The sequence below is a fragment of the Sus scrofa genome, chromosome 7, assembly GCF_000003025.6.
Source record: "Sus scrofa isolate TJ Tabasco breed Duroc chromosome 7, Sscrofa11.1, whole genome shotgun sequence".
NCBI classification, from domain to species: Eukaryota; Metazoa; Chordata; class Mammalia; order Artiodactyla; family Suidae; genus Sus; species Sus scrofa.
Window position 1 is genome coordinate 42,469,867 of NC_010449.5, and position 19,502 is coordinate 42,489,368.

A 19,502-nucleotide genomic window follows, 5' to 3' on the forward strand; every position below is an offset into this window, starting at 1 on the left:
TTCCCCATATATACTGCCCCTCCAGGCACTAATACCATGAGATACTTTGAAGGAAAAGTAAGTTTCCATGATTACAAAAATTGACAAACAGCATACTGTGAGTCTCCTGGAAACAATCTCCCTGTAGCTATCACAGCCTCTGGACATTATCCCTAGACCAGGGTATCTAAAGAACAGGTAGAGCACGATCAACAGCAAACACACACAAAAGCAAAACTAAGCGTCCAGGGGATTCAGACATGCAGCTGGTTGAGTGGTTTGGATCGTAGGATGCTGTCCCAGGGAACCGGGGGATGGGATGATGAGGATCCTGAGCCCCTGGGAAGATAGAATGCGATGCTATGTGTCATGAGTAGTCTTCAAACATAGGAGGTAAAGCGGGGAAGAAAATAGCCAAAAACCTTATTCCATTTCACAAGGAGGTAACTCAGGCGCATTCAATATTGTAAAAGGAATTTTCCAAAATTGATCCCAGCGTGGGTGGTCCCATGACTATAAGTTACATCCTTAGTTTACATAGTACCTACAGGGAGCGTTGTTCTGCAGGTCACGTTGCTCCATCCTGCTTTTCTCCTGCTCCCAGGATGAAGCACACCAGGAAGTCATGACGCCATAGCCAACGCTGACGCCATCTTTCCCCAATGGGACTAAACATTATTCTATGCATGTGTAGGTCAACAGCAAGAAGAGTTAAGGACACTAAGTGTGATTAAGTACCTCTCTGAGTATGTTAGGGAGTGGAGAGAAGACGGGTTCTTCTTTCAAGTACCTGTGGAAGGAGCCAAATTCATCTGCCAGGGGAGGTAGACTTTGGACAGAGGGCTGAGGGTCAAGTGGAATTTTTTTTTTTTTTTTTTGTCTTTTTGCTATTTCTTTGGGCTGCTCCAGCGGCATATGGAGGTTCCCAGGCTAGGGGTTGAATCGGAGCTGTAGCCACTAGCTTACACCAGAGCCACAGCAACGCGGGATCCGAGCCGCGTCTGCAACCTACACCACCGCTCACGGCAATGCCGGATCGTTAACCCACTGAGCAAGGGCAGGGACTGAACCCGCAACCTCATGGTTCCTAGTTGGATTCGTTAACCACTGCGCCACGATGGGAACTCCGGTCAAGTGGAATTTGAATAGGCGAGAAAGAAAGGGAACAGACACCATGTGTAGAGGGAACAACATGTGCTACATGAGGCGTTGAAATGAGCTGGCGTGTATGAGGAAGAGGGAAGAGTCCCCACCTCCCCCACCAATAACCCATAGATTTAGGGTTTTCTACTTCCTCTCGTTCTGCCTCAGGAAACATTATGTTTTTGAAAAGAGTTAGAAAGACCTACCTTCACCTATGTTATTGCCAAACTTGAATAATAGCACCAATTTTAGCAAAATTAGCCCACATATGATGTGTCAAAAGCAACTCTTCCGCCAAGCATTCTAGGCCTCATAGAACAAGATCCCATTTTACCAAGACCAGGGGTATCGCTTTCACCATCATGGCCCCTCTATTCCAATGAAGTCAGTCTCCCCCCCGCTTTGGCATGCACAAGTTCCTGGCCAAGGATCAAACCCGCACCACAGCAGTGAAAATGCAGGATCCCCTAACCGCTGGGCCCCCAGATTTCCTTGATATGATTTATATTCATTTTTGCCTCTAAATCTTTGCTTATATCTTTTTCTCACTGAAGATACCCTCTGAGTCCCCACTGCCTACAAAAACCCCGACCTAATATAGTTAATTTCTCAGGCTGTATAATCATTTCCGTACTTTAAAAATTACTAACAGCAGGAGTTCCTGCTGTGGTGCAGGGAGTTAAGGATCCAACTGCAGTGGCTCGGGTCCCTGTGGAGGTGTGTGTTTGATCCCCAGCCTGGCACAGTGGGTTAAAGGATCTGGCATTGCCATAGCTGCAGCTCAGGTTACAGCTGGGGCTCTGACTCAATCCCTGGCCTGGGAACTTCCATATGCTGCGGGCACAGCCATAAAAAAAAAAAAAAAAAAAAAAAAAAAAAATTATTAACAGCAAAGAAGGTAGGCTTTTTTAGGCTTATATTGTATTATGATTATTTTCTGATCATCAGTTGTGTCTTTTTTTTTTTTCCTGTCCCAAAGGATAGCCATCCTCCTTAAGTCTGGGTAACATGTTACATGTCTCATCTCCTACTTCATAATTCTGGGTTAATAGCAGATGTTCAGTAAAAACAATCGTTATACACTGTGTTTAGTTAGCATAGGACCCCTCGGAAATTTGCCATACAAATTTGTCTTCATGGATGGGCAGGTTTGGAACAAGTAAGTACCCCAACCCAGCACATGATAACCAGACAGGGCTCCTCACTGATAATGTGCTTTCAAGTCTCATATCCCATTGTTCCTACAACGAGCATGCGTTGGGGGTAAGCGCTTTTGAAGATGAGGGCATTGTGGTCCAGAGAGCTGAAACAATTTGCCTCAGATCAGAGGGTGGGTGACACAGCCTCTTCTTATGATTCTGAATAGGAGCACGGGACTGGACAGCCGGTTGTGGGGAGGCAGGGGGAGGGGGGTCGGGGGAAGAGAGGTGTTTTTTTTTTGGATTTTTGCCTTTTCTGGGGCCACTCCCACAGCATATGGAGGTTCCCAGGCTAGGGGTTGAATTGGAGCTGTAGCCGCCGGCCTACGCCACAGCAACGCAGCATCTGAGCCATGTCTGAACCTACACTACAGCTCACAGCAACGCCGGATCCTTAACCCACTGAGCAAGGTCAGCGATTGAACCCACAACCTCATGGTTCCTAGTCGGATTCGTTAACCACTGCACCATGATGGGAACTCCCAAGGGGAAGAGAGCTTTTTGCAGAAGGAGGGGCTAGCAGCAAAGGGGAATCAGGAGTGCTAAAGATAAACTTGAACTCGGGGCAGGTCTTGAGATGGGCTGGGGTTGGTGGCCAGAGGTTTCTCCTTCTGGCTGCACTTCCTACAGCCCCCGGGAAGAAGGAGTTTGAATGAACTTTATCACATGATTGGCCTCATCTGGGATGTAGACAGTAGCCTCCACTGACTGGGCACTGAGAGGGTCCCAATTGCATGGAAAAGTCCTATTTCAGCTGTAAAGTGGAAGTTTGGTAGAGGGTAAATCTGCATCTTTTAGAGAAATTGAAAGCCATCTTTAGACATCTGCCAGTGAGCCTGTCACTAATTGTGGGGCTCACCAGTTTAAGTGGCACTCACAGGCTGATAGGTTCGGCCCCAAATCCTTTCCTAGAGAGCTGAACAGTGACATCTGTTGGTTCGATTTGAAATAAGCAAGTTCAAGAGCCTTATGACTTCAGCAGGGTGCTTTATCTCAGGGATGATACACCACTCTGACTTTCAGTACTGGGGGTACTGTGTGACATATTTTTGCACAGGGCCCATCACAGACTTTTTAGAAACCTTTTAAAATCAAGATTCAGTAGAAACACTTCAATGTCCTGTGTGTTTGGAGAGTTCCTTGGGGCTCAAGATTTTACCCTGGAGCAGAAATGAGCTCATTTAGAGAATGGATTTGAATTGGGGGGGGGTGAGAAATAATGGGGTTACTTTCTGCTTTAAGAAACTCAAAACCCAAAATCAGCCTGTGGATGAAGCTTGTGAGTTACAAGGAAGATGGAAATCATTTCTTTCTTTTTCTTTCTTTCTTTCTTTCTTTCTTTCTTTCTTTCTTTCTTTCTTTCTTTCTTTCTTTTTTTTTTGCTTTTTAGGGCTGCACCTGCAGCATATGGAGGTTTCCAGGCTAGGGGTTGAATCGGAGCTGTAGCCGCTGGTCTAGACCACAGCTACAGCAACTCCAGATCAGAGCCACATCTGTGACCTGCACCACAGCTCACGGCAATGCTGGATCTTTAACCTGCTGATGGAGGCCAGGGATCAAACCTGTGTGTCATCGTGGATCCTAGTCGGATTCGTTTCCTCTGCACCAGGACGGGGACTCTGGAACTCATTTCTGAAAGGCCTGATATTTCAAGATATTCTTGACCATCTCCTAGTTCTAAACTTCATTTATTGAATATTCTATGTCCATTTGTACCCAATGCTTTAATAACTAATGACAATTTTTTCTTTTAGAAAAACGCTGAAGCTCACTGATCGTATAACTGACAGAGATGCTCTTCTGGGTGATTCGGATAGTTGAACAACTATACTCTGGCAAATTAATTCTATTTTATATATTGATATTTTAAGTATTGATGAAATCTCTCTTATCCATATGTCCATACTGTATCTTCTCTTAGCTCAGACATGTACATACATGGCCAGCAACAGGGAAATGGAAGGGATTTGGCCTTCGGCTTCTTATTCACCCAAGGGAGGTGTGACATGGCTCAAATACACACTACTATACATAAAAAAATAGACAATAAACAAGGACCTGCTGTATAGCACAGGGAACTCTACTCAATATTCTGTAATAACCTATATGGAAAAGGAATCTGGAGAAAGAAAGGGTAGATATATACGTATAACTGAATCACTTTGCTGTACACCTGAAATGAATGCAACATTGTAAATCAACTCTACTTCAATAAAAATAAAATTTTTTTAAGTTTTTTTTTTTTTTTTAAAGAGGGTGACAGGTTACAGAAATGAGATAGCACAGAATGGCCATCATCATTAATGAGTCCATGAATAACAAATGCTGAAGAGGGTATAGAGAAACAGGAACCCTCCTGCACCATTGGTGGGAATGGAAGCTGGTACAACTACTATGGAAAAGAGTATGGAGGTACCTTAGAAAACTATACACAGAATTACCATATGACCCAGCAATCCCACTCCTGGGCACATATATCCAGACAAAACTTTCTTTGAAAAAGACACATGCACCCGTATGTTCACTGCAGAACTATTCACAATAGCCAAGACATGGAAACAACCTAAATGTCCATCAACAGATGATTGGATTAAGAAGATGTGGTATATATCCACAATGGAATAGTACTCAGCCATAAAAAAACAAAACAATGCCATTTGCAGCAACATGGATGGATCTAGAGATTCTCATACTAAGTGAAGTAAGACAGAATGAGAAAGAAAAATACCATAGGATATCACTTATATCTGGAATCTAATATATGGCCTAAATGAACCTTTCCACAGAAAAGAATACCATGGACTTGGAGAACAGACTTGTGGTTGCCAAGGGGGAGAGGGAGGGAGTGAGATGGATTGGGAATTTGGGGTTAATAGATGCCAACTATTGCTTTGGAATGGATAAGCAATGAGATCCTGCTGTGTAGCACTGGGAACTATGTCTAGTCACTTATGATGGAGCATGATAATGTGTGAAAAAAGAATGTATACATGTATGTGTCACTGGGTCACCATGCTGTATAGTAGAAAATTGACAGAACACCATAAACCAGCTATAATGGAAAAATAAAAATCATTATAAATTTTAAAAAAAGAAAGAAATGAGATAGCGCAGACTCACAGACGTAGAGAAGAGTCCTGTGGTTGCCAAAGGGAGGGGTGGTGGGGAAGGGGTGGGGTTCGAAGATGCAAACTATTACATATACAATGGATAATAACAAAGACCTGTTGTATAGCACAGGGAACTAATTCAATATCTTGTAAACCATAATGGAGGAATTCCCTTCATGGCTCAGTGGCTAATGAATCCGACTAGTATTCATGAGGATGTGGGATCGATCCCTGGACTCTCTCAGTGGATTGAGGATCCGGCATTGCCATGAACTCTGGTGTAGTTGGCAGACATGGCTTGGACCCCAAGTTGCAGTGGCTGTAGCTCTGATTTGACCCCTGGTCTGGGAACCTCCACATGCCGTGGGTGTGGCCCTAAAAAGACAAAAGAAAAACAACAACAACAACAACAACAAAACCCATAATGGCAAAGAATATGCAAAAGAATATATATATATGCATAACTGAATCACTTTGCTGTGCAGTAGAAACTCACACAACATTGTTAGTCAACCATACTTCAATTTAAAAAACACAAAAAAACTTTAGCCAACTGAAAAGAAAGAAAGAAAAAAGAAGAAAATGAGGTGACGTAGTCTTGGCTAATCTACACACTGAAGAATTGGATATTGACATATTTAGATCCGTTGCAGAAAAACGTTCTCGAGTGTTTACCAGCTATTAATTGGAGACTCCAGCATGACTCAGGGAACGTGTTTCGCATTTTAAAGCAGGGGGCACAGTTATAAGATGGGTGGGATTGGCTTCTTCAGGTCTGTGGCGACCTCCGTCCATCTGCCTTTCAGACCCTGGTGCTGGAGGAGAGCATGGCCCTGAACCACACGGCCCCGCCCCCGGATGAGCGCCGGCCACACTACCTTCGGGAGGGGGATCCCTTTGCTTCCAAGCTTTCCTGGGAAGCGGATTTAGTGGCCGGCTTTTACCTAACAATCATTGGTAAGTTTCCTTAATTTTTTCCGTGCAAAGCCTGCACCTGGAAAATTCATGGGCCGCCATGTTGATTTTGCATGAAGATGCCAGCACTCCAGTGGATATTTTGAGTGGAGATAGAGAGGGGGAGGAAGAAGGAAAAGGGGGTGTGGTACCACGACGTTCATACGTACTTCATAGAAGGGACTCCATTACCTTCATGATTAGGAATGAATAATAGTCCCTTAAGAATCCAAAAAGAAGTTCAACCACAAACAGTTCGAGATTACATTTCATTTTGGTTGCTTGGATAGTAGGCTTGTTCACTGAACAACAAAAGTCATGATCATGAGAGCTTCTTTAAATTTTACTTGCTGGAGGATGCTTTTGATAGAGTGCTAAGAGGCTAGGCTCCGAAGGGACCTTAGAAGTCATTTAGTTTAGCCTCTGCTTTTCATAACGGAGGGAACTTGGTCCCAATGCTGTAGGATGGATGTGCTGAATTGACTTCGCTTTAGTCAGGTCGCTCTGTGATAGGGGGAAGAGATGAAAAAAAAAGTGTGAATAATAAATGGAAGTCAGTCCAGGGTCAAAAGTTTTTGTGCCTAACGCACAGCACAGGACGTCTGTCTGCTGTGCAAGACTCTGCCATCCAAGGCCGTGACCGCCCGGGACTCCTGAGTACTTGAAATGAGACTTTTCCCAGTTGAGATGTGCTGTAGTGTAAATAGATACACAGATACTGAAGATGTAGAATTAAAAACAGTACTGTAACATAACAATTTAAAACAATTGACTACATATCTAACCCACAACACTTTGGACATATTAGGCTAAATACATATGGTATCAAAATGAATTTAGTAATATTTTCACTTGGTTTACTATAGCTACCAGAAAGAAATTTAAATACATGTGTGGCTCATATTTCTGGCTTACCTTACGTTTCTATCGGACAGCACTAGTCCAGGCAATTAGCTTCAATCATGATACTTGTCTTACATTTAAAGCTGTTTTAAATTTGGGTAACCAGTGTGCAGGTGGGTTACGTCTTTAGATGTGTCTGCCTTTAATCTTTTCAGACGCTGGGTCAACCTTTCTCTCTTCCCCTCCCTCCTTCTTTCCTTCCCTCCCTCTTTCCCCTCTCTCTCATCTACCTTTTATTGGCTAAGACTTTCATTTAACCTCCTAAAATTAGCCCAACTCATTAGAAAAGTCTGGAGACCTCTCTATGGCCAGTGCTTGAGGCAAAAGGAATCCAGGAAATTGAATCAGAAAGTCCACTGCATAGGGATTCCGTGGGTCTTTGGCTTTATTATTAGTTATTATGGTGCTGATTGAAATTCTGTTTCTTATAAATGGACCTCCACGTCCTTTCAAATGCAAATATATATCAACTGCCTATTCATTGTCACGGTTTAAATTGCTGGGCATATAGCAGTGAACACAATGAGCAAACGACTCGCATCCACACAGGGACCATCTGGTCGTAAAATCCACATGGCATTTTTATTAAACCTAAGTACTGTTGATGATCAGAAAAGACAGAACAATTCTTAGAAGAATTCAACTTATATTCTTATAAGTTGAATTTGTCTCTATAAGTTGCAAGGAATGAATTAAAAAGTAGCATCTTTAACCTGACAGATTTCTCCAATGACACAAAATAGGGAGGGCAATCGGTCCGTCCCCCATGAAGGAGGGCGGAAGAGAGACAGCCAGGGTGGGCAGGGCAAGCAGCAGAATTTCCCCCTCAATGTCTGGGTGGGGTTGGAAGGGAAATCTACAATTATATTCAAATGGGAGTGCTGAGGGGAACCAGAACAAGAGGTCCCAAACAAAGGGAGTATCAGGTGACGCAGAAAGATAGAGATGGAGCCAAAGGTAGTAAGTTTGAGAAGAGTCATTCAAACTCAGCATCAGCTGGGAGGGTTGGACTCATCCTGCACCCAGTCTTAGGCTTGGTTCTATGTCTGGTTTCATCCCATCCTAGGCTAAACATGGGGATATACCCCGATGCCTCTTAAGGAACCAGAGCAGGATGACCTTCTTGGTGAGCTTCATTAGATTCTAGAAGTCTTCGTAGAAACTGGAGGAAGAAATGATGATGTGAACTTGGAATAGAGGAGAAACCCTCAGAGACCCATTTGCACCCTCTACTCTTTCATCATAAATACTTAGTTCACTGACAGTCTATACATGAGATTTAAGCTTTTTGTATTCCTAGAAAGATTCAGGATTTTGATAATCAAAAAATGTCCCCCTCTCCTGAGCTCTTATCTTCTTAATTTTGTTTTTCCTTTAACTCTCATTAAAAAGAAGTTTCCCTTCCCTCATCCTCTAGATAAGATAACCTCCATGCAGCTCCTAGAGAGTCGACTATTTTTGGATAAAGCTTTGGGCACTGGGTGAAACCTTCTGAATCACTGGTAGCGCTAATTTAAGAAAGACAAGTCAGAAAATCAACATGCTCAAAAGAGAAGTAGAAAGACACCAGGTGTTTAATGAGCTTTGTGCATCAGGTGCATATGCATAGGTTTGGTTTTTCATCTTTTTGGATGCAAAGTAGAAGGCATGTGTTTATGATTTTGCAAGCCGTGTTTTCACCTTTTAATTCCCCAGTGTGCCTTGCTAGCTGGTTTCCTTTAATGCAGCGTGGGTTTCATGTAGGCTGGTTGGCTCTAGAATCTCTGCAGCCTCTTCTACCTTTCTTCCCTCTTCCGACTTAAGAAAGCTAAAGACGTTTTAATGCACCACGTGGCAGCACTGAGTCCTGGGATTCGATTTCCTAAGAGCACAATGCAGTTAGCGCCTGGTGGTTTCAAACCATCAGCTGAAACACACATTTTTTTGCCCCCCAAAATGAATGGTGGTGGAGAAGTAGAAGTTAAGAGAGAAAAATCTGGGTTTCTCCTGTTAATACTCTCCTTATTCCTTACTACCAAAGGCAGCTGTACCAGATTCTCATTTATACACAGCTACACTATGAAGCAAGAATTCCTGAAGAAATCTACTCTACATGTTAAGCTATGGAAGTAGGTGTATTCTTTTCTTCAATACAGTCAGTAGGGATTGGGTCTTTTTGGATTTAAACTGGGTTTGTAAGAACTTTGGAACAGTATCCTTGTAATGCCAAAGCCAATCAGTCATTAATAAAAGGATATGAAAAAAAGTGGGAGCACATGGATCCCATTGTTGGTAGGTTGGTGGGTTGACGGGCATCTTCTCTCCCTTTGGTGGGCGGGGAGAGCCCATATAACCCACTGTCACTCACTTCCCCTCAATGCCTGGTCCAGTAGCAGCTGCAGACACCCAGCGTCCGTGTGTCCCAGGATGCAAAATGTCTCCAGAGATGACTTTGTTTTTGCCGGGGGTCATGCCAGCCTAACCTGGCCTCTGCCTCTCCTGAATGCCGGCCACCCCTCTGGAAGTCCACAAGGAGAGTCAAACACCTCATTTGGTTTTGAGTCATTTCGTCTTCAGACTATATCGCTAGTCCAGGGCTTAACCCTTCTCATCAGAGGGAAGGTGTTCTGTAAAAGCCAGTCCTCTAAAGATGGCTGAGGAGTTGCTCCGTCCTGGGGGCCAGTACAAGAACTGACCACAGGATTCCCTTTCTCTCCTGAGCTTCACTGGGAAATTAGTGGTTCCTTTTTCTGGGTAAGTGCAGTTTGATGATTCCCTGACTCCTATCCCTTTGGAGGCAACCCATCCCTCGCCTGTCACTCACAACTCATGCCTTTTATTTCATCTTCTTGACGTAGATTTTTATTTAGAGTCCTCTCTAAATCTATGGTGTCCATTTTTGAAATTGAGAAGTGTGTCATAGCAGAGTGAACTCTCCATCCTTGTTTTAACGAGGGGGATTTTTTATTTTTCCTTGTAGGGATTCTGTCCACATTTGGAAATGGGTATGTCCTTTATATGTCTTCTAGACGGAAAAAGAAGCTGAGACCTGCAGAAATAATGACTGTCAATTTAGCGATCTGTGATCTGGGGATTTCAGGTAAGGCAGACATGCCGTTTCTTCTTGGGGCGGGGGGGGGGGGCTGGAGGCCCCCTTCTGAAGTCCTCACTGGCTTGCAGACCACCTACCCCCATTTTCTTTTGCCCCTCCCTTCACAAATCATCTTTACGGAACTGAGGGTAAGTCCATGGAGGGTTATCTGGCTGAAGAGATCATTCATGGAACACACACTGAGTCCTTTTTAGGCACCGGGCGTGTCAGATGCTGAAGAAACACTTTGAAAAGATAACTGATCCTTTGAATACCTCAAAGTGTAGTGGGTTGAGTGACTCAGAAAACAGAAACTTGCCGGCACATTCCAGATCACTGTTTGGAGGTCTGTTATATCCCTCCCACCTTTATGGAAATGTTTAAAAATAAACATCAAGGGGGAAAGGTCTTAAGAGTAAAGGATGAGTCTGAGAAGTGAATACAGGCTGAGGAAGAGCTGCCCTTGTCATGACATGTGTGTGGTTTAGGGACTGATTGCAAGTATAGGGAGCTTCTAGTTCAATGGTTCTTGAACTTGGCCGCACAAAAACTGTCACTTGGGGAAGATAAAAAAAATGAACAAACAAACAAATAAAAAACTCTGGGGTGGGTTTCACTCCCAGGAATTTTTATTTAATTGGTTGAGAATGTTACCTGGACATCAGATTATTTAAAATTTAAGATTTCCAGGTAAGTTTATTGTGCAGCCAAAATTATGAAACAATGGTTTATTTCTGGATTCTTTGGTCTCTCTGATACCCCAGCAAGGAGGGATTGGAATACCATTTCTCTTTAACTGTAATTCATTTTTACAAATATGAATGATTTGGGGCAAGTCACCTCCCTTTGTGTTCATCTATAAGATTCCAAGGTTGCCTAGATATACTCAAATATGTCTTTGGATCCCCACTCTCAGTTGGGTAGCCTGTGGTCTTAAGGTGTAAGAACTGGGGGAAATTGAATTTGAACATCACACATCAATTGGTCTTTCCACTGGAAACTTTTTAGCAATTTCCATTCTAAAGCATCCTTTTAAAAATATTTCCTGATATGTATTTCTCTCCTCAAAAGTGTATTTTTCTGCCACTGCCAATCTCTAAAAACAAGGCTCAATAAACGTCTATCTATTGAGTCACTATTTGTCGCTCAGCAGTGGATGTGCTGCCCTCTTACTGAGTTTGAATGGTCTTAGGTATTTGGGGAGACTTTACTCAGTATGCACAGACTTAAATATCATGAGCTCTTTTAGGAAATTCACATACACACTAAGAGAAGCATGACATATCTGGCCCCTTTCTGTGAAAATAGTCAAGGTGGACCCCAGGGAATTTGCCCAGAATCCAGAATGACTGCCATTTCCGCTATTGCCACACGATGGCGGTGTCACAACATGAATGATAGCCCTCCTGCCCCCTCGAGGTTCTCCCCCTGCTACTGAATGTAAAAGAAATGGAACCTGCCCTTTCAGCCTCATCCTGGAAATAGCTGACTGATGCTTCAGGCTGAATTAGACTAGGCTCGAATAAACATGTCCTTAATTGGCCAGATATATTGAAAATGCTTTCAATCAAGCAAATTTGCTTTAAAATTGCATAAACCACCCCATTACTCTCCATTTATCTTTAGTGCAATTCACCAGAAAGCATTTTCTTCCATGGGTTAGTTTTCTCTGATTAACTCAGATCACTTTTTCAACTTCTGAAAAACTCCCATAAAACACCTTTCTCTTCCAGTAAACCTTAAAAAATTATGTCTAAATTTTTTTCTTGACTATATTCCATTTAGGCATCTTGAGGAAATACATCCCAGAGACCAGACGGATTTCATCTACAACAACTAATATTTATTGTTTCAATATCAATGACTCTTGAATGTATATACGTATTAGAATCACATGGGGAGCTAAAAAATATATTGTGATGGCCCTGCTGACTCCAGAGAAATTAAGCCAGACTCCCGGGGGGTTGGAGCTGGACATTTTTTTTTTTTTTTTAACTTTTTAGGGCTGCGCCTATGGCATGTGGAAGCTCCCAGGCTAGCAGAATTTTGCTCCATTTGAGTCACTTTCAGTTGCCTTTGGGGCTGCCCCTCCCCCTGCCCCCAGCAGACCCTTAGCTTGAACTCACAGTTTGCTGTCTCCCAAGCCTAGAATATTTTTCCTCTAAATGTTTGCTTGCCTTCCAGGCTATTGATTTATCATCTGCCTAAATGTCACATTCTCAGAGAGGTCTTTCCCCATCTCCTAACATAAAACAACAATTTCTGTCTGCTCCCCTTGCTTCATTTTTCTTCCCAGCTCTCCTCACTGCCTCTCATTCCATTTGCTCACAGCTTCTATTACAGTTTCTCTGTCTTTGGTCTCCTCTCTCTATTAAATAATGAATCTGTTCATCTTGATCTTTGTTCTCCAGCCCTCTGTGGCCTCGGGGGCACTGAAACATTATTTGTTGAATGAAAAAAATTAATCTTTTACCCCTGGGTTTCCCTCCTGGCCATGGGGTTTAGATCCCATAGGATTAGGAGGCTCAGATATGAGGGTACAAGTCTAGCCAGTTGGAGTATGACACTAGCTGTGTAGACAACGAGAGGTGAGGTGTGCCTAGCTTATAAAGGTGCCCAGTAAATATATGTTAACAGGTTGAACTGTGTACCAGGAAAGGGCATGACTAGGAGGGCTGGGGTGGTGGTCCCAATGCATGCAGATTGGGGAACCTTGTTTTGGTGATGGAGCAAATAGAATCTTTAGAGACCTCCTCAGCCATTCCCTTCAAGGAGGTAGATATTAGGTCCAAAGACTGAATAAGAAAGGTGCAGGGGAAGAATGAAAGTAGAATACAGTCTAGGAGTTCCTGTTGTGGCTCAGCAGTCACGAACCCGACTAGTATCCGTGGGGACACAGCTTTGATCCCTGGGCTTGCTCAGTGGGTTAAGGATCCGGCGTTGCTGTGGCTGTGGCATAGGCCGATAGCTACAGCTCCGATTTGACCTCTAGTCTGGGAACTTCCATATGCCACAAATGTGGCCCTAAGAAAACAACAACCAAAAAAAAAAAAAAAAAAGGAAGAAAAAAGAAATAAAAGAAAGTAGAATACATTCTAGAAAGTTAAAAACAAATAAACAAAATGAGCTGGAGGAATCAAGAGTTTACATCCCAGAAATCCAGGTCTGGTTGTAAATAAATGGGACCCCACACTGAACTAACGTCACTCTTTCATCTGCCTGGGATAAAACTCGACAGCAAGTTGAGGAAGGCGGGTCTGTTTTTCCTGGAGGGACCTTCCCTTGACCAATTGCTTGGTGCTCTAGTTGTAGGCAAACCGTTCACCATCATCTCTTGCTTCTGTCACCGCTGGGTGTTTGGCTGGATTGGCTGCCGCTGGTACGGATGGGCTGGATTTTTCTTTGGCTGTGGAAGTCTTATCACCATGACTGCTGTCAGCCTAGACCGATACCTGAAAATCTGCTATTTATCGTATGGTAAGTAGGAAGGTTTCTAGTCCCTGATAGTCAAATCTAGGTGGATTGTCAGACCACTCCATGTTTTACCTATAGGTATAAACAAAGATTATGCATAACCTCAGGGATCAGGAGTGTTTCTATTTATAGCCTACCCTGTTCTAACATATGTTTAAGGATTGGAACCTGTGTCCATGTAGGTTGCTTTGACTACTCCTCTTATAGGAATGTCTGGTGTTTGGCTACAACGCTTTTACAAGTACCACTCCTTTGTATAAAGAATAAGCCTTTACCGTGTTATGCCATGCAAACAAAAGAAATAAAATGCCTTGAACGGATGTTGGGTCCAAAGCATTTAGCTGGTTCCCCATGAAGTAAATACAATTATATGGAAAGATGCTTCCTGTTCTCCTTTAGTGCCCAGGCTCCCCAGGACTGCAGAGATGAGGAATCCCCCTCCAGGTCAGAGAGCCGTGCCTGCAGGAAAGGACACACAGACAGAAATACTTCCCAGCATTCTTTTTGTGGTGTTGGTAGGTAGAAAGATGAGTGGCAAAGAGAGTTGATCAGGGGTAAGCCAGCCATGAACAACAGTGTCAGAGGCTAAATTTTTTTTTCTTTAATGATAAGACCATTCTACATGTGAGAAAAATAAATTTTAGTACTTTGGCTTCTTGGGGTTCTGGAAATGTATTGTATTCCAAAGAGAAGAATTTAATGTCGAGAACTAGGCGCAACCAGGGAATAATATTGGTTTCACTGGGCTGCTTTGCTTGTCAGTATCCATCAGCTTGGTGCTTGTGACCACGGGGACAGAGCCTGGCCTGGAGCCTAAAATCAAAAAGACCAAGTAGAGCTGACACTCTCAACAGGGTGTAATTTTTTTTTTTTTTTTTAGGGCCACACCTGAAGTATATGGAAATTCCCAGGCAAGGGGTTGAATTGGAGTTGCCTCTGCAACCTACACCACAGCTCATGGCAACGCCGGATCCTTAACCCCCTGAGTGAGGCCAGGGATCGAACCCACATCCTCTTGGATTTGTTTCCTCTGTGCCACAATAAGAACTCCAGGATTTTTTTTTTTTTTTTTAACAGTCCTAAATTCAAAAAAAAAAAAAAAAAAAAAAAATGGAGGAGAGGGTCACGGCCCAAATGTCTTCACCATCCAGCACTCATTTAAAAAAAAATTCATGCCTTTTTCTAAACAGTTCAAAACTTCTGATAGAAATAGCTTGAATCCAAAATTCTAATACAATACAAAAACAAAAAATACAATGATCATATTCGGGATGACTTCGGAGTCAGCTTGTTTCTAGAAACGTAGTGTTGGTCATAGCGAATCAATTTTCGATGTCTACAGATGTGACAGACCCAAAGGCCAAAAGTTCAGTCTCCTGGGACTGTCTGAGGAATCCTCAACCCTGATGTCTCTGCCTTTTAAAGACTTTCCTGACTTCAGGCTCTGTGTCCCTTAAAGACACCCATCCCCAGAATCACTGCAGGACCTAACTTCTAGGGGAGCTGGGTAATTTTCCAGCTTCTTCTCAGTTGATTCTCAAGAGTCTGGTTTCATCATTGATTTGTCCCTCTGTTAGACCCTCCACACAGTGTCTAAGAATGTTGGAAAAAGAAAGTCGCTTGGGGACCTGTAGACCTCGTCCCCCCCGTACCGTGGGAAACTGTTTGAAGGCATTCCTGCCAGAGAGCCGCTCGGCCTCTTCTTGAATACTTCCAGTGACCAGTGACGGGGAGCTTACTACTGCACAAGGCAGCCCATCCTCTGATTGGTCTGCTCTGGTTGTTACAATGTTATTCCTTATATTGAGACAAAACTGCCTCCCAGTAACCTCCACCCATTGGTCCTAGTTCTGACTTCTGGAGCAACACAGAACCAATCTACTAACCTCCTCCCTCCTGTACTTGGCAGCCTTTCACCACACTCGAATGTAAGTATAAAGCACCGCGCCAAGTGACCCTCGCCGTAAATGCTTCTACGCATGCGTACGCACACTCCCGTAAATATGCATCAATCTCCGTGCCAGTGTTGTAACCATTAGGATGGATAACCAAGAGCTGACGGACGTTGTGGCTACCTGATTGCTCCCCCGGTCTAGATGGGTCCATGACACTGGCATCTTACAATACAGAATTGCCGTGTATTTGAAAAAATTGAGACGAAAGAAACGATCCGTTGTATTTCTTGTTAGCGCTACCTGAGGCAAACACAGGAGAAAATACTTGCTTAGTTTGCAAAGGAGGCCTGGTGGTCTTTCCGCTCACCCTCATCAAAATCTGTAAGCAGTCTCGTTTTATCTCCTCCGTTTACTGCTGAGAACACAGATGTCTGGAGAGGTTACGGGAAGAGGGTCACATACTAGAAATGAGAAGCCTTAGGTCCCTCGGACCTCCCAGGCGGCACGTGATGCCAAGCAGAGGCAGGCCTAGAGTCTGTGCTGAGCTGATCATTGGGCTTTTATGACATACGTTCTGATAGTTCTTCTCTGTTTCCCAAACCCAAGGCAGCTAAGAGTCCCTCCTCCGGCCCTTTCGGTTCCAGGCAATAACGGGGTGTGGAGGTAATTTCCTGCATAGGCTGAAGCCCTAGATCAGACCATCCTGTCTACCGTGGTTGCGTTGACCTTTGGGAAATGATCACTGGTGCTTTACAGCTTTCCTTAGACGACGGCACGTTTTCCTTCCGCTTGGAATTCCCTTTGGGCCAATGGAAACTAGTGCTGAAACATGGAGCCCATTTGTTTGTGTTACTGAACATATTTGCAGAAGGTGATACAATCTCCCTAGGTTCTCCCCTCCCTCTAGCACTATGGGAGTGTGACTCTTGTCTTAATAACATTCGAAGATGTGAAATCTGCTCTCAGGCAGCAGGGCCCACCCCTCGTCAGGTCACACAGTCTTGACCTTGGCCCCAATTCTGGCCCCCAGAATTGGTGCTTAGGAAGTGCTGCGAAAGACAAAGGAGGTGAGAGAAGGCCCAAGGGCTTTTAGGAAGAAGAGTATTTTAAAGAGGCAGGCAGGCAGCGGCTTATCATTTCTCACCTCCCCTAAAGGACTCTGCCTTAGATGAACCCTTAATCCACACGTTTGGGGGGCTCCATCTTTATATGCCACCAGTTGGCCTCCAACACTCGATAGGATCTCAACGGTCATTCGGATGTTTCCCCGAGAAGTTGCACCGTCTCGGGCATCCTCGTACCTTTTTACTGCCACCTCGCCCCAGCTTTTGTTACTTCCCCCTCCGAAGCGCCCAGATACCTAGAGAAAACCTTCCCTGTGACATCACTTCCAGTCTTTTTCTCTTGGAAGAAGGCCCAAGCTCTGGATCTCTTCTCCCTCCACCCCACTCTCCCTCTGGCTTCGGTTACCAACCACTTCTTCCAGAATCCAATGGACTAACTCTTTGGATGTGGAATTTGCCATGTCGAGGGGGCGTAGCTGGGTGGAGGGCAGATGACATCCCGCTAATGCTCTTCTTCCACCTCCAGGGGTCTGGCTGAAAAGGAAGCATGCCTACATCTGCCTGGCCGTCATCTGGGCCTATGCTGCCTTCTGGACCACCATGCCCTTGGTGGGTCTGGGGGACTACGCGCCTGAGCCCTTCGGAACCTCCTGCACTCTGGACTGGTGGCTGGCCCAGGCCTCCGTGGGGGGCCAGGTTTTCATCCTGAACATCCTCTTCTTCTGCCTCCTGCTCCCAACGGCGGTGATCGTGTTCTCCTACGTGAAGATCATTGCCAAGGTTAAGTCCTCCTCCAAAGAAGTTGCCCATTTCGACAGTCGGATCCATAGCAGCCACGTGCTGGAGATGAAACTGACCAAGGTAACGGCGGTAATAACTGACAGATGTGTTTTCTGATCCCTGAAAATGTCGTGGGGCGAAGAGGGTAGGGGATGCAGGAGCCTGGGAGAACCGCAAATGTCCATTGGGTGTGTCCTTCTGAACTTTGTTATTATTTGTTTAAGCCTGAGTGACACCTCTTCCCTGTCTCTGTCTCGGTCTCTGTTTCATTTACACACACACACACACACACACACACACACAAACATGTGCACACACACACTTCTAATATATCTATCAAATTTATGTAATAGGTCTACTGGGGACTTATTTTCTTTGTTGAATAGGATATTACTGGTTCTTTAAAATTAGTTCGCTAAGGAGAATAATAACTTTGGAGTTCCTGCTGTGGCACAATGGGTTAAGAACCCAGCTGCAGGGAGTTCCTGCTGTGCAGCAGTGGATTAATGATCCAGCTTGTCTCTGCTGTGTTGTGGGTCCCAACCCCACCCCAGTGCATTGGGTTGAGGATCCCACTTTGCTGTAGCCGTGGCATAGGTCACAGCTGCGGCTTTGATTCCATCCCTGTCCTGGGAACTTCCATATGCTGCGAGTGCAGCCATGGAAAAAAAAAAAGAGAGAGAAGTTCCCGTTGTGACTCAGTGGTTAACGAACCCAACTAGCATCCATGAGGATGCAAGTTCAATCCCTGGCCTTGCTCAGTGGGTTAAGGATCTGGCATTGCCGTGGCTGTGGCGTAGGCTGGCAGCTACAGCTCTGATTCGACCCCTAGCCCGGGAACCTGCATGTGCCACAGGTGAGGCCCTAAATAGACAAAAGACAGAAAAAAAAAAAAAGAATATCTTTTATGAGTCATAGAATGGCTCACAGTATTTACTGTTGTGTATGGATCTGGATGGGCCTGATGAGCAACATTCTGTTGTCCTGCCTCATGGAGAGAGTAAGAGCTTACCATGTCTGGTTTCCTCTGGGAGACTTATCTTCACACAAGAGCAATCTTTGCAGCATTGACTCCTTTGGTCAATGCCAGCCTCAGAGTTGGCAGCTCTTGAGATAGTGTGGTATAAGGAAAAGAGCAGATACGTTGCAAATGGACGAGGGCTTGGATTCCATCATTGACACTTTCCAGGTTTGTGACCGAGGTAGATGCTTCTTTGAAGCTCTCTTTCCTTTTTCATGTAACAGGAATAGGAACATCTATTTCCTGGAGTTGGCGATGGAGATTCAGTGAGATCAAACGTGTTGTCCTGTCATCTGCGGCACAGATGACATTAAAGAAACTGTAGTTCCTCCTTTCTCTTTCGACTCTTAAGCGTTCTGGTCGGGTCTAAGGCCATGGTCTTTACACTCTCTACACTTCTCACCTTAGATCGAAAAATATTTTTCAGTACATATCCTTGATAGAAATGACAGGTCAGGAGTTCCTGTTGTGGCTCCGAGGTAACAAACCTGACTAGTATCCATGAGGATGTGGGGTCAATCCCTGGCCCCGCTCAGTGGGTTAAGGATCTGGCATTGCCATGAGCTGTGGTGTAGGTCACGGATGTGGCTTGGATCTGGCATTGATGTGGCTGTGGTGTAGGTCACAGATGTGGCTCGGATCTGGCATTGCTGTGGCTGTGGTGTAGGTCACAGATGTGGCTCGGATCTGGCATTGCTGTGGCTGTGGTATAGGCTGGCAGCTCCAGCTCTGATTCAACCCTACCCTGAGAACCTCCATGGTGGCTGTGGTGTAGGCCAGTGGCCACAGCTCCAATTGGACCCCTAACCTGGGAACCTCCATATGCCTCAGGTGTGGCCCTGAAAAGCAAAAAAAAAAAAAAAAAAAAAAAAAAATCAATAACAAGAAATGACAGGTCATACCATCAAGC

At 44.4% G+C, this 19,502-nt stretch overlaps 1 protein-coding gene across 1 annotated transcript in view; it reads left to right on the top strand.

Annotated features, from left to right (window-relative positions):
- Positions 6,259–19,502, top strand: part of OPN5 (opsin 5) — a 31,057-nt gene continuing 17,813 nt past the window's right edge. The window contains exons 1-4 of the mRNA XM_021100002.1: positions 6,259–6,388; positions 10,248–10,367; positions 13,665–13,835; positions 17,318–17,652. Coding sequence (XP_020955661.1) covers positions 6,259–6,388; positions 10,248–10,367; positions 13,665–13,835; positions 17,318–17,652 — 756 coding nt within the window. The remainder of the gene's footprint in view (positions 6,389–10,247; positions 10,368–13,664; positions 13,836–17,317; positions 17,653–19,502) is intronic.